Here is a 13081-nt window from a genome sequence, read left to right as displayed (position 1 = left end):
CCTTGACTACACATGAGTACCTTGAGTACTGTGTGCAGTTCTGGGTCCCATAATTTAAGAAAGATGTGAAGGTCCTTGAATGCAACCAGAGGAGGGCAACAAAGCTGGTGAACGGGCTGGAAGAAATGTCCTGAGAGGAGTGGCTGAGGACTCTGGTTCTGTCTAGTTTAGAGAAAAGATGGTTGAGGGGTGACCTCATTGGTCTCTGTAGCTTCATGAGAAGGGGAAGTGGAGACTGAGGTGCTGAGCTCTCGTCACGGTATTCAGTGATAGGACTCATGGGAATTGTTTAAAGCTGCATCAAGGGAGGAAACTTGACATGAGGAAGCATTTCTTTACCAAGAAAGCAGTCGAACACTAGAATAGGCTTCCTAGAGAGGTGGCTGACACCCCAAGCCTGTCAGTGTTTAAGAGGCATTTGGACAATGCCCTTAATAACATGCTTTATCTTTTGGCCAGACCTGAAGTGGTCAGGTATTTGGACTATACAACCATTGTAGGTCCCTTCCAACTGAACTGTTCTGTTCTGTTCTATTCTATTCTATTCTATTCTATTCTATTCTATTCTATTCTATTCTATTCTATTCTATTCATATTCCTGTACAGGGTGGATCCCTCCAGCAGCTGGGCTCAGACACTCACTCTCCTCAGTAGCTGCCCCTGGATACCAGCCTCCCCAGTTGCAGGCACCTGGACATCCAAGCCCCTGAGGCCGCAGCCCCATTCCGGATGCTGGTACAGACCACCCCAGTCACACACAGGCTCTTCAGTTCACTCACTCCAGGCTCTCAGTTGCTGGCACTAATGACATACGGGCTGCCTGACCCCCTGCTCCTGCTCCAGTTGCTGCACTCACACTCCGGTGTTCACACATTCAAGCAGAAGAGAGATTCCCTCACACAGGAAAGAGAAATTAAGTTTAATGAGAAGAGAGGACAGACTGCACTGGTCAGGGTCCTCCCCTAAACATCCCATAATAACTCCTGTGCAATCCAAAAATGCTCTTCCCCTGCATCCCACCATGTCTCCTGCACCCCTAGCAACAATCCCCTCAGCCCAGATGCTGATCCAGAGCTGCTCTCAGTGGCTCATCTCGATGGGTTTCACACCTGGACAAGGGGGCTGGTGGCTCTCCCAGGGCAGCCCTGGAAGGAGCTGGGACAAGATTTTAATTCCTCAGGAGCCTGTAAATTGGGATCCCACCTGCCACTGTGCCTCTGGGCACTTCTTGGTTTGTGGAGATGGGCTCCTGATGAGCTGGTGGCTCTGCTGTGATGGGCCTGGGAGCAGCTGGGGCAGGGTGTTAACTGAGTTACTCCCCCTGCCATTGTTGGTGCCACCTTTGTGTGTGCAGATGAGCTGCTTCTCACTTCACCTGACACAGTCCAAGAAGAACAGAAGTCTCCTGAGGCATCTGTATTTGGAGGTTACACACCTATGCACTGATATTATTTAACAGATGAGAGCAGATCACTGGAATTGGTGTCCAGAAATGCACCATGAGTAGGGGAAAAGCTGTAGTGTCACACGGGCAATGGCTTCATTAAGGGCCAGTATCACCGTCTTGTTTCTAAGACTGTAGATGAACGGATTTAAGAACGCGTACAGGACAGTGTTCAGCAAAGCTACAAATCTGTTTGTCTCCAAGGAAACATCTTGTGAAGGATGCACGTAGAGAGCAATGCAGCTCCCATATACAATGGCCAAGGTGGTGAGATGGGAAGAACATGTAGCAAAAGCTTTTTTCCTCCCAGAGGCTGCTGGAAGGTGTAGAATACAGAAAAGGATGCCCGTGTAAAATGCCAGAGTTAAACATAAGGAAGCCAGTATGACAAATGCTACTAAAACAGAGTCTATTTTCCACAGCAGGCTGCTGTCAGAGCAGGACAGTTTGAATAAGGGGGAGTTGTCACAAAAGAAATGGTGGATCTTGTTCGAGCCACAGAAAGTCAGCTGGTAGAGGAGGACCAGACGGTAACTCGAGAGTGGGATGCCGATGACCCAAGCAGCAACAACAAGCTGGATGCAGAGCTGAGGCTTCATGATGGCAGCACAACGCAAAGGCTGGCAGAGAGCAACACAGCAGTCAAAGGACATGGCAACAAGGAGAACAAACTCTGTACAGCCCAGGGCAAAATAGAAATAGGATTGGGCAAAGCATCTGCTTCGAGAGATTGTTCCCCTACCAGAACCCAGGATCACAAACAATTGGATGCTTGTGGAGGATGTAAACCAGATTTCCAGGAAGGACAGATTGCTGATGAAAAAGTACATGGGGGTTTGCAGACGGTGATACACACACACGAGGGAAATGATGGTTGTGTTCCCCATCACTGTTGTCAGGTACATGAGCAGAAGGACCAGAGAGAGAAATACCTGCAGCCTTTGGTCAAGCACTGAGAAGCCCTCTAGGATGAAGTCAGTAACTGCAGTTTCATTTTCTGGTCCCATGCTGAATTTCAGTTCATCCTGCTGAGATGGGAACATGGCAAAACCCAAGTGTGATAATTCCACAGTCTGCAGGAAAAGTTCTATCCTTCCTTTTGTGCTTCTTTCCTTTCTAACAGTCTGCCTCTATAACACAGACAGAGATAGTCCTTCAAGCTTTTCTCACACTCTGATTTTTGTTTTACATTTCAGTTAAAGTCCTCAGATAATTTGTTGCCTTCTTTCTACCTTTTTCAAACACTCACAAAGGATTCTTTCTCCAGAACAGGAGATTTTAAAGAGGCTGTTGGTTATTTCACCCCATTACAGGGAAATACCAAATTCACTCAGACCTCTTGCAAATATTTGTCACACCTATGTGCCAAAACTCACCTCTTCTATTGCACAAATGCTAAACCATCAAATCAAATCAAATCAAATCAAATCAAATCATATCAAACCAAATCAAACTTGTATGGTGAAAGCTATTCTTTCTACCTTTCAGTACTTGCCTTTTTGGACTAGGACTCCCTGAGAATCAGCTGATTTCTAAATAAGTAATATCAAATATCTCTTCTGTATCACGTGCTTTCTTCCACAGCTTCTTGCTCTCTCTTTCCTCAGAAAAGGTGGAGGGGGTGGAATACAGTCCAAGTATAATTTGTCTTCTTTAGCACTCTAAATAACGACTGAAATTTATTATGGCTCCACACAGCCTCAGCTGACACCCGCCTACACTGAAATGCAGTTGTTTCCAATCAGTTCCTCATTGCTGTGACTATCAAATGTCCTGACCTAAATGCAGAGGAAGAGAAGAGTGTCTGGAAGAGATTTGTAACCTTTCTTTTACATGCCAGTTATAGGTTGGGAGGACCCAGCCTCGAGTGTTTTCTCTTGTCTCCATTGACTATAGAGGGAGCCTTGGGAAAACAAGTCCTCTCAGGCACATGCAGCAAAGGAGATGAAACTCACTGCTCAAGTCTCAAATTGCTGATTTATTATTATTTTTTTTATTCAAAATACACATGGAAGAGAAGGAAGCACAAGAAAAATATATGCAATAAAGAGTGATGCTTCCCCCTTCATGTTGACATTTTTTTTAGACATAGAAGGGAATGGAGCAGATGATGACTCCCAAAATAGGATGATTCAAAATGGAAGGAGGAGAGAGGGAGGGGAGGAGGTGGAGGGTTTTAATCAGCAAAGCAAAGTTTCCTCACAGACTGTGTTGTTCCCTCAGGCTTTGTCCCAGGGCAGAATGGGTAGCACGTTGTCCTGATCCAATATCGGGGCGGGTTCTTGAACGATCCCAAGAGCGAGATTAAGACACAAATGAGGTCAGATGCCGTACAACCTTGTGAACTTTATTTGCTGTAACAATTAATTATAGCAATAGGACAGAGAGAAAAAGAAAGGGAAAAGTCAGAATCCCCAAGCAAGAAAACAGTAGATATGCAGCTAATTACCACCACCACCAGGCATCCAGCAATGTTCCATTGGCTTGGGCTCGGTGCAGGTGATGGTGCTCCAAGCTCCAAGCTCCGCTGAGGTCCCAGCTCCAAGTAACAGGTGTCGAAGTAGGTGCGCCCCAAGGGAGGAGTACGCAGTCCTTTTATTGTCCCAGTCCCCTCGACCTTTCCAAAGAGTCTGCCCATTTTGTTCCAGCCTGCACGTCTTACCCAGATCATGGTGCTCATGGTCCCGTGGTCCTCCATGCGCAGATGCCCAGGCGCTCGCGCTGGTCATGCCGGCCCGCACGTCTTCCACACCCTGATTTAGCTTCGGGCAGATGTCGTGGTTTCGTCGGGGACCCTTCGTCTCCTTCAGAATGTACTCCTCCATGGCAACAGGGTGCCGAGGCCAGGAAATGGTGATGGTGCAACAGCAATGTTGAGACAAGCAAAGTCTAACACAGTTCCTTACACACCTACACAAGGAGTAAAATAGGAAGTTCAGTACAGGGCAGTGCCCCATGTTTGTACTGACATTTTAGCTTGGAGTTCAGGGTAGTCACAGATTCCAAATGCCCGGCTTGTTCTTTGCCTCCAGTGTGACATAGGGGAATCTCTGCACTGGCTTCACTGGGAAAACTTCCTGAGATTAATCCACTGGCTGTATTTGGGCAAAAGCACAAGCTCAGTCACCTACAGCAGTATGAGCATGGTGAATCGGTGAATGAGAGGCAGCAGTCCCAGTTTCTATTTTGTGGGTCAGCTCAAGCACTCAAAGGGTTCTGTCTCCTTACTCTGTTCGTTGACACACAAATTATCTAAAATTATTCTTCTCCTGGATGCACTTTCTTAGAGGAACCTGCATGTTGCAGACAGCTTACAACCAAGCAGCTTCTCTTCAGGCCCCACAGCATCAAACGTACAGCTATCACATGCGATAGTGAGTGAAGAAATACAGGATATGCAGGGGAAGGATATGCAGGTGGCGAAGGCCATATTGTGGTTTGCCCAGAGCTTGTCCTCAGGGTGGTGCATAGAATGTCGGCATAAACCACAGCAGTCAGTGTGAAGGAGCTCTGCAGCACAGCGGAGGAGAGAGCGATACTCATGTTTCATAGCAGCTGTTGCCCTGTGGGCTGCTCTCAGCAAAGGGATGATGCCATGGAAAAAGCAGTCTCTACATTTGGGACAGAGGGTCTAATGACATGTTAAGAAATGCTAGGTTTTTAGCTTAAATAAGTTTTAAATAGAATTGATCACTCAGAGTCAATCATTTATCATTAGGACGCAGGGGTTAGAGCATAATGTTGTGCGATTTGGCATACTGTTTGTTTCGCATTACTTACTTAGCATGAGTAGCTCGATTTGCTGATGCCTGAGGCTGCAGGCTGTGAACTTTCACCTAGATATGATAAACTTTTACCTAGTTAAGCAGAAGGAGGCCTCCAGAGCCAGAATAAGGACACTACAACCATTGCAGAAGCTGCAACTCAACAAGATACTGTTAACAGCATGCCTGGAGACAGAGAAGAAATCCAGTAAGGAGTTGGAAGATCTCCATCCAGAAATCACCATGGAGCCAAAAGGTGCATGAACAGTGCGTGAAGAGTGTGTGAGGAGCGGGTGCACAGACTGTAAGGGTATAACTGCCCAGGGATTTCTTTGTTCAGGGTCCCTCTCCAGAGGCACCCAGGTCGAGCTGTTGGGTTATTTTCTGGCTGTACCATCTGAATAAATTAATTTTTATAAGATTCGATGCCTGAGTGACTGCTAGGTGAAGAAAACTTGGGTAAAAAAACTTCTCAACAGTTTGGCACCCCAGATGGGACACTAGGCTACAGCCTTCGGATCCTCTCATCTCCAAACATCCAACTGCTGGCATTGGGTGAGTTCACCTGGGACCTTTGGAGCAGGAGACACCAAAGGGTGAATGGTAAAATTCCATGGTCAGACTTTGTGGAAATACTGAAGGGAGTTCCTTGCTGCAGCTTTTGGTAGTGCGTGGCCCATTCAGCATAAAATGCACAAAATGAAAAAGAGTGAGTGTGGGCCTGATCAGCATAAAATGCACATGGATAAATACGTAAAGTGATGTGAAATATACCTGGCACAGAGAAGGGGATGCCCTTAGCCGATATGCTACAAAATTGGAAAAGAACTTTTGGTACAGCAAGTCTATCAAAAAGGCGCACAGCTACTTTATGCCAAGAAGGCCAGTCATTTATAACTAGAGATGGAAACCCAGTAGAACGGTGGCCACCGTGAGGGACCTTTGACCAGCACAGACTTACCTTTCTGTGACTCACCTAGAGGATAGGTTCCCAGGACAAATGGATTACTGGTATGTTTGGGATGATTTGGCTTGGGAGAAAAAACACCAAAGTCGGAGGTATGGGATGAAAGAGGCATCGCCAAAGGTAATGCTTGCAGTAGTGGAGGCTACTGCCCTGGACAAAGTCGCAGATAATGCCCCAATCGTGTCCGCCCCTCCTTATCCACCTAATGCTCTTTCTTTGTCTTCCAATTCTGCTCTGTTGGCTGCCAGACTCTATCTTATGGTTTCTACTGTCTTACCTAATCCTGTTGCCATGCAAACGGAGGTAGCAGGCAAAGCCCCCAACCTGTATTGCAAGTATTTACTAACCAACCTGGGAATTTGAGTGACTTGGCTCTATCGGGAAGTAAAAAGTACAATGTCAAGAACAAGGGAGGATGCTAAGAGATGTGCTCAGCTGTTTTCTAACCTATGCACTGGGAACAAACCCTATTGGGGAGATACCCAGGTGTTGCTGAGGTATTATTTTGACCTGATGAGAGAGATACAATAATGAATAAGGAAGCTGAATTAGCTCAACAGGTGGGAAGACACTGAAAGCCCTGGCCAGTAAATGACCCAAACTGGGACAATAATAATGCAGGGGACTGAGCTGTTTGTCAGACAGAGAAGCATCCTAATAATTTTGGGGATGGCTCCAACAAACTCTGTTAAAATACAGAGGAATGAGACCGGAGATTTTTAATGACATGCTCACAATTATTGTTGCTGTTGATCAGGCTGCCTCTGATATACAGAAATATTTTAAAGAGCATATGTCAGGGTAGCAGGGAGAGACTTTGCAAAAAAATTTTGAGTGTTGCTGTGTTTGTATATGTTGGGCACAAGGAAAGGCAGATTAAACACAGGGAAAAAAGCAAAAGAACAAGAGGCAGAATTCCCGGCGGCAGCTTTAGTGAGGAGTTCATGAGTGAGAGGCGGGTGCCAGGGAGGGAGAAGACTTGATACAGGGCATGAATTAAAACCAGGAAAAAAGCAAAGGGGAATGGGACGGAATGATGGAATGGAGTGTTGTTGTTGTGGGGAGCTAGGATAGGTAAGTGGGAATGTCCACTCCGGCCACAGGGAAGGACAAGAGAGGGAAGCTATCTCTGGGACAACTGCCCCGGGAAGACTCACAATCACAATGACCCTGAGGAAGGGAATGCTGAGGATCTTGGCAGGGGGCTAGAAGGATTGGAAATTTTTAATATGTGAAGAACTGTGTTGAGTTTGTGGGTGCAGCAAGGGGTTTTGGCAGAGCAACGGATGATGAACTGCCCCCCTGCTCTGCTGCAGGGGATGAGGAAGAGATATCAGGAGGAAGGCTGTGCCCAAGAAGAAGACAGGCTGGGGGGAAGGTGTTTTTAAGATGTGGTAATACTTCTCACTGTCCCACTCTGTTTTGTTAATGTTGTTGTTGTTAGTGTTTGAATTAAATTGATGTTTCTTTTCTTCCCCTAATGAGTCTGTCTTTTGCCCATGACCATAATGGGTGAGTCATCCCTCCCTGTCCTTAATTGATTCCCGAGCCCTTTGTTGCATTTTCTCCTTCCCATTCCTGAGGGGGAAGGGGTGAGTGAAAGGCAGAGCTGGCCAGGGGTGTGCAGACTAGCTGTCATGACCTTGAAATAGTGGAGTCCCAGAGTCCAAGGAGAGTGAGGAAGTACATTAGAAGACTGCAGATGCCAGACATCAGAGGAGCAGCCTCTGGCCTGTTCTGGGGAGTTTTAGTGATGATCTCACGGTCAGCAGCGATGCAGAGAAGCAGAGCTCAGTGCAACTGGACTACAAGAAGAGCATCTTGGTCTGTATCAGTGAGTTCAAGAGCTTCATAATGAGTGTTTACTGCTTCAGGATTAAAGAAGTAGCAAAGAGAATGTGGGAGCACTGCTACATTTAGTAAGGGTAGGTGGAGAAAGATCTGAGATACTCTCTGTCCTCTTTTCCTCAGTCTTCAGCAGCAAGGTCTCCCAGGCCTTTGTGCCTCAAGGCAGGACTCTGGAGGAGAGCATTCAGTGGTCAAGGAAAGCCGAATCAGGGGCTACTTGATCAAAGTCAACCCTTAGCAGTCCACAACACCAGAGGGGCTGCATCCAAGGGTGCGGAGAGAGCAAGATGATGTCACAGTGAGGCCACTCTCCATCATCTCTGAAAGGTCATGGAGACCAGGGTGACTAATTGGAGATTACTGATATCACATAATCTGTAATCTGAAAAACCAAGGAAAATGGAAAAAGAATAATTTCTTTCTTACTGATATTGAGTATTAAAGCTTTTCACGTTGACTATACTCCTGAAACCTCTCAAATTAACCATACAAGATGTGAGGAATCAAGCAAATTTATGCCCAGAGACTTGGCTTGTCAGGGAGTTCTGCATGTTAATGATCCCTCTGGTGCCAAATTCCTGAACTGCAGATCCTGAAAGAAGAAAGAACAAGGCTCTGGAGAAGTAGAAGTCAGCAGCAAATGTCTCTGAGGGTATTATCATGCCCCACCGAAGCCATCACTGAAGAGATTATGGAGGGAACAACCAGAGAAGGTGACCATTCCTGGGGCCTGGGGAAGAAGAAAATCAGAGCTGATGGAACCAGGCAAAAAAATGAATGTGGAGGTGACTGTGAAAGAATCATAGGATAGAATCACAGAATAGTTTGCGTTGGAAGAGACCATTAAAGGTCATCTAATCCAACCCCCTGCAATGAGCAGGGACATCTGCAACTAGATCAGGTTGCTCAAAGCCCCGTCCAACTTGACCTTGAATGTTTCCAGGGATGGGGCATCTGCCACCTCTGTGGACAGCCTGTTCCAGTGTTTCACCACCCTCATTATAGAAATCTTCTTCCTTATATCTATCTGAATATACCCCTCTTAGTTTAACACCATTATCCCTTGTCCTATCACAACAGGACCTGTTAAACAGTCTCCCTCCAACTTTCCTTTAAGCCCCCTCTAAGTACTGAAAGGCAGCAATACCGTCTCCCTGGAGCCTTCTCTTCTCCAGGCTGAACAATCCCTCTGAACATTTTTGTGGGTCTCCTCTGGACCCGCTCAAACAGGTCCATGTCTCTCCTGTGCTGAGGACCCCAGAGCTGGTCGCAGTACACCGGGGCGTCTCAGCAGAGCAGAGTAGAGGGGCACCATCCCCCCCCTCGACCTGCTGGCCACGTTTCTTTTGATGCAGTCCAGGATGTTGTTGGCTTTCTGGGCTGTGAGTGCACATTGTCAGCTCATGTTCAACTTTTCATTTACCACCACCCCCAAGTCCTTCTCTGCAGGGCTGCTCTCAATCCCTTCATCCTCCAGCCTGTCCTGATACCGGGGGTTGCCTTGACCCAGGTGCAGGACCTTGCACTTGGCCTTGTTGAATTTCGCAAGATTCACATGGAACCACTTCTTGAGCTTGTCCAGGTCCCTCTGGATGGCATCCTGTCCCTTGGGAGCGTCAACCACACCACTCAGCTTGGTGTCATCTGTAAACATGCTGAGGGTGCACTTGATCCCACTGTCTATGCCACTGATGAAGATATTAAACAGTACTGGTCCCAGCATGGACCCCAAATAGTCCATCAAATCCAGATGTCTCCAATTTAGAGAGAAGGGTATTGTGGGGGATCATGTCAAAGGCCTTACACAAGCCCAGCTAGATGAAATCCATAGATCTTCCCTTGTCCACTGATGTGATCACTCCATCCTAGAAGGCCACTAGGCTATTTAGGCAAGATTTGCCCTTGGTGAAGCCACACTGGCTGTCTCGAATCACCTCCCTGTCCTCCATGCGCCTCAGCACAGCTTCTTGGAGGATCTGCTCCATGATCTTCCTAGGCACAGAGGGGAGGCTGACAGAGCGGTAGTTCCCAGCATCCTCCTTCCTACCGTTTTTAAAAATGGGTGCAATGGTTCCCTTTTTCCAGTCACTGGAGACTTCCTCTGACTGCCGTGACTTTTCAAATATCATGGAGAGTTTCTTGGCAGCTACATCAGAAGATTCCTTCAGGACTCTGGGATGCATCTCGTCAGGTCCCGTAGACTCAGTTCCTCAGGTGGTCATGAACCTGATCTTCTCTCACAGTGGGAGGGACTTTGCTCTCCCAGTCCCTGGCTTGCTGTCCATTCACTTGAGAAGTATGGGAGGAGGTGTTGCCAGTGAGGACTGAGGCAAAAATGTTGTTGAGTACCTCTGCCTTCTCCTCATCTGTTCTTACCGGTTTGCCCAGTTTTTTTCACGGTGGGGGGGCACACACGACATGGTGGGAGAAACATTCTTTGACCTTCCTTTTCTGCCTGTAGAAGCCCTTCTTCTTGTATCTTACAGCCCTTTCAAATTCAGCTCCAGACATGCCTTGCCTTCCTGACCCCATCCCTACACAACTGGGCAGCGTCCCTCTACTCGTCCCAGAGCATCTGTCCCTGCTGCCACTGTCTGTGCATTTCCTTCTTGCCCTTTACTCTGACCAGCAGGTCTCAACTCAGCTATGACAGTCTCCTGCCTTCCTTTCTTGATTTCTTACACCTGGGGACAGATAGAGGTTATTCTTCCCCCCCGATGCAGGACTGACCACTTCTACTTGTGAAACTTTAGAGGTTTCTATTGGCCAAATCCCAGAGTTGGTCAAAGGCCTCCTGGACTGGAGCTCCATTTTGCGAGCTGTTAATGTTTGTGTGCAGGTGGCTCACACTGATTGTGGTGAGCCATCAACACAAGATCACAGTATAAGAAACTGCAGGACCCTACAGACAGTAAAAGGAGTTGCTGGTTTTATACTGATCAAGGTAGGAATGAACACAACAACCCTCTTGGAAACACTATAGGAGGGCACGAAGCAAGCAAAGCCAGGGGCAGTGGGAAAAGAGCAGAGTTGGGCTGGTTATAGAGGGATGTAGGAGGATGATCAAAGAGAAGAACTTGGGAGGGGAAAAATGGAGAAAGAAAAGCAAAGGTTAAGCTCAGATATGATGAAGCCTGCATCAGAGGTTCCCTGCTGAGCAGCCCTGTGTCAGTAACTTCATTGGGACAAAAAGCCACAGCTAATCACTCCAAACTCATCTGCTCCCTTCCATGGTCATGGGGAATGTGAGTGCCTTCCTGTCATCATCAATGGAAGACCCTTGGTGGTGAAAGAACGTGCACAATTACTCATTCTGGAAGGGACCTCGGGAGGTCTGTAGGCCAAGAAAAAGAACTGTCAGCAGAGAAAGGAGAAACGAGGTTTGGGCTGTTGTATGCTGGGCTGTGTGAGTGGAAAACATAGGCCTATGTAGACACACATACAGCAGTGATCTCTCCAAGAGCTGATCTTAGACTCTCCATCTGTCCAGGAGCTGGCTCCGGGATCCCTCATCCCTCCAGTATCTGCCTGCCCCCGCCAAATGGCTCTCTCCAGAACAGTCACAGAACCACTGAGGCTGGAAGGCAGCCAGCTCTACCTGCTCTGTGCTGCCTCTTCATGTTTGATTTTTACGAGGAGCTTTCTTCCTCATCCATACCAGCTGCCTCCCATGTTGCTTGACTTCCTGCATGTCTGGCTGTGCTGTTCTGGAGCTGTAAGAGGAGATCCTTGATCATCAAAGAGCTCTCCCCTCTTCCCTTCAGTGTCATACCCCATAGGATTCCTCCAAGCAGGTTCCTCAGCAGGCCAAAGCCTGCTCTCTAGAAATCCTGCTGTTTGCCTTGTTCCCTTCTGTCAGGGGCAGTGAGGACCAGGGCTTCTTCCCGCTGTATGAAGAAGGATTAATCTACTTCCTCTTCCTCATCAGGGGGTCCATAGCAGACATCCACCCACCACAGTGTTGCCCATGACCCTTCAGCTCTCAGCTGACTCATCATCCATCCCCAGGCTGAGCTCCACACATTCCTGCTGCTCTCTCCCATAAAGGGCAACTTCCCCTCCGGGTCCAGCCCTATGGTCTTATCAGTACCAGACCCCCAAGAACCCGAGTTTCTCTAGCAGGGGGTATTTGAACTCCTCATGCTGTTCTCTTCTGATAGACACCCCAATCAAGATGGCCCATCGAAATGCAAACATTAAAAGCTGACCAAATTGATATTCAGTCCAGGGGGACCACCAGAATCTCTGGGATTCGGCAAAAGGGAGTCACTTGAAGCTTTATAGGGAGAAGTGGCCAGTCCTGCATGGGGAGGGAAAAGGAATGAGTAACCCCATACATCAGGACAGGCTGGGACCTGACCGGCTGAGCAGTGACTCTGAGGAGAAGGGCCTGTGTACTACGAGAGATGCCCCATGATCCAGTAGAGCATGGACACGATGAACAAGAGCAGCTGCCTACGGGGTTGCATTTCAATGAGCGTGGGCCATCCAGACTTGAGTTACCATCCCCCTCATCTTAGCACTGGTGTGGCCCACACACACGGGTGTGTCCGAGAGTGTGGCTCCTCATTTTGGAGATGTAGGGAGGAACTGGAGAGTGTTGAGTGAAGGTCTGCCAAGGTGGGGTTCAGGACCTAGTGCACATGACCTGTGTGGAGTGGCTGAGGGACCTGGAGTTCTTAGGCCCAGAGGGGTGGAGGCTCCTGGGAGTACAGGAGTAACCTGAGAGTGACTGAGGGGTGATTTCAGAGATGATGGAGCTTTTATTTATAGTATGATATATCATGAGAAAGAACTAATGCCACAAAGTGCAGCTGGAGTGGCCAAGACTGGACACATAGAAGTATCAGTCGAAGGACAGTGCTGTCGTGCAACAAGTCACCCAGAGGGAGACTGGAGCAGCCCCAGGTTTTGTGTTTGCAGGAGCAGCCAGGGAGGATGGAGAGATATCAATAAAGGAAAGAAGATGCTGAGGTGAGAGCAAGGTGTGGTAGCCGGGTGGATGTCTACAGCCTGCAGAGAAAGAGGTGCAGGTTTGGGACACTGTGGGACAGCCTG

General features: G+C 47.9%; 1 protein-coding gene across 1 annotated transcript; it reads right to left on the bottom strand.

Annotated features, from left to right (window-relative positions):
* Positions 1-1470: 1470 nt before the first annotated feature.
* Positions 1471-2487, bottom strand: LOC141915814 (olfactory receptor 6F1-like). Its single transcript, XM_074807688.1, has one exon. It carries the CDS (start codon positions 2485-2487, stop codon positions 1471-1473), a length of 1017 nt encoding a protein of 338 aa, XP_074663789.1.
* Positions 2488-13081: the final 10594 nt, after the last annotated feature.

Source organism: Strix aluco, chromosome 27 (genome assembly GCF_031877795.1).
Source record: "Strix aluco isolate bStrAlu1 chromosome 27, bStrAlu1.hap1, whole genome shotgun sequence".
NCBI classification, from domain to species: domain Eukaryota; kingdom Metazoa; phylum Chordata; class Aves; order Strigiformes; family Strigidae; genus Strix; species Strix aluco.
The sequence above is the reverse complement of the archived record's forward strand: the minus strand, read 5'-3'. Positions and strand labels throughout refer to the sequence as shown.

What these genes read in the sequence shown, in the direction of transcription:
- LOC141915814 (XM_074807688.1), bottom strand. Translation starts at nt 2,487, where the DNA reads ATGTTCCCATCTCAGCAGGATGAACTGAAATTCAGCATGGGACCAGAA.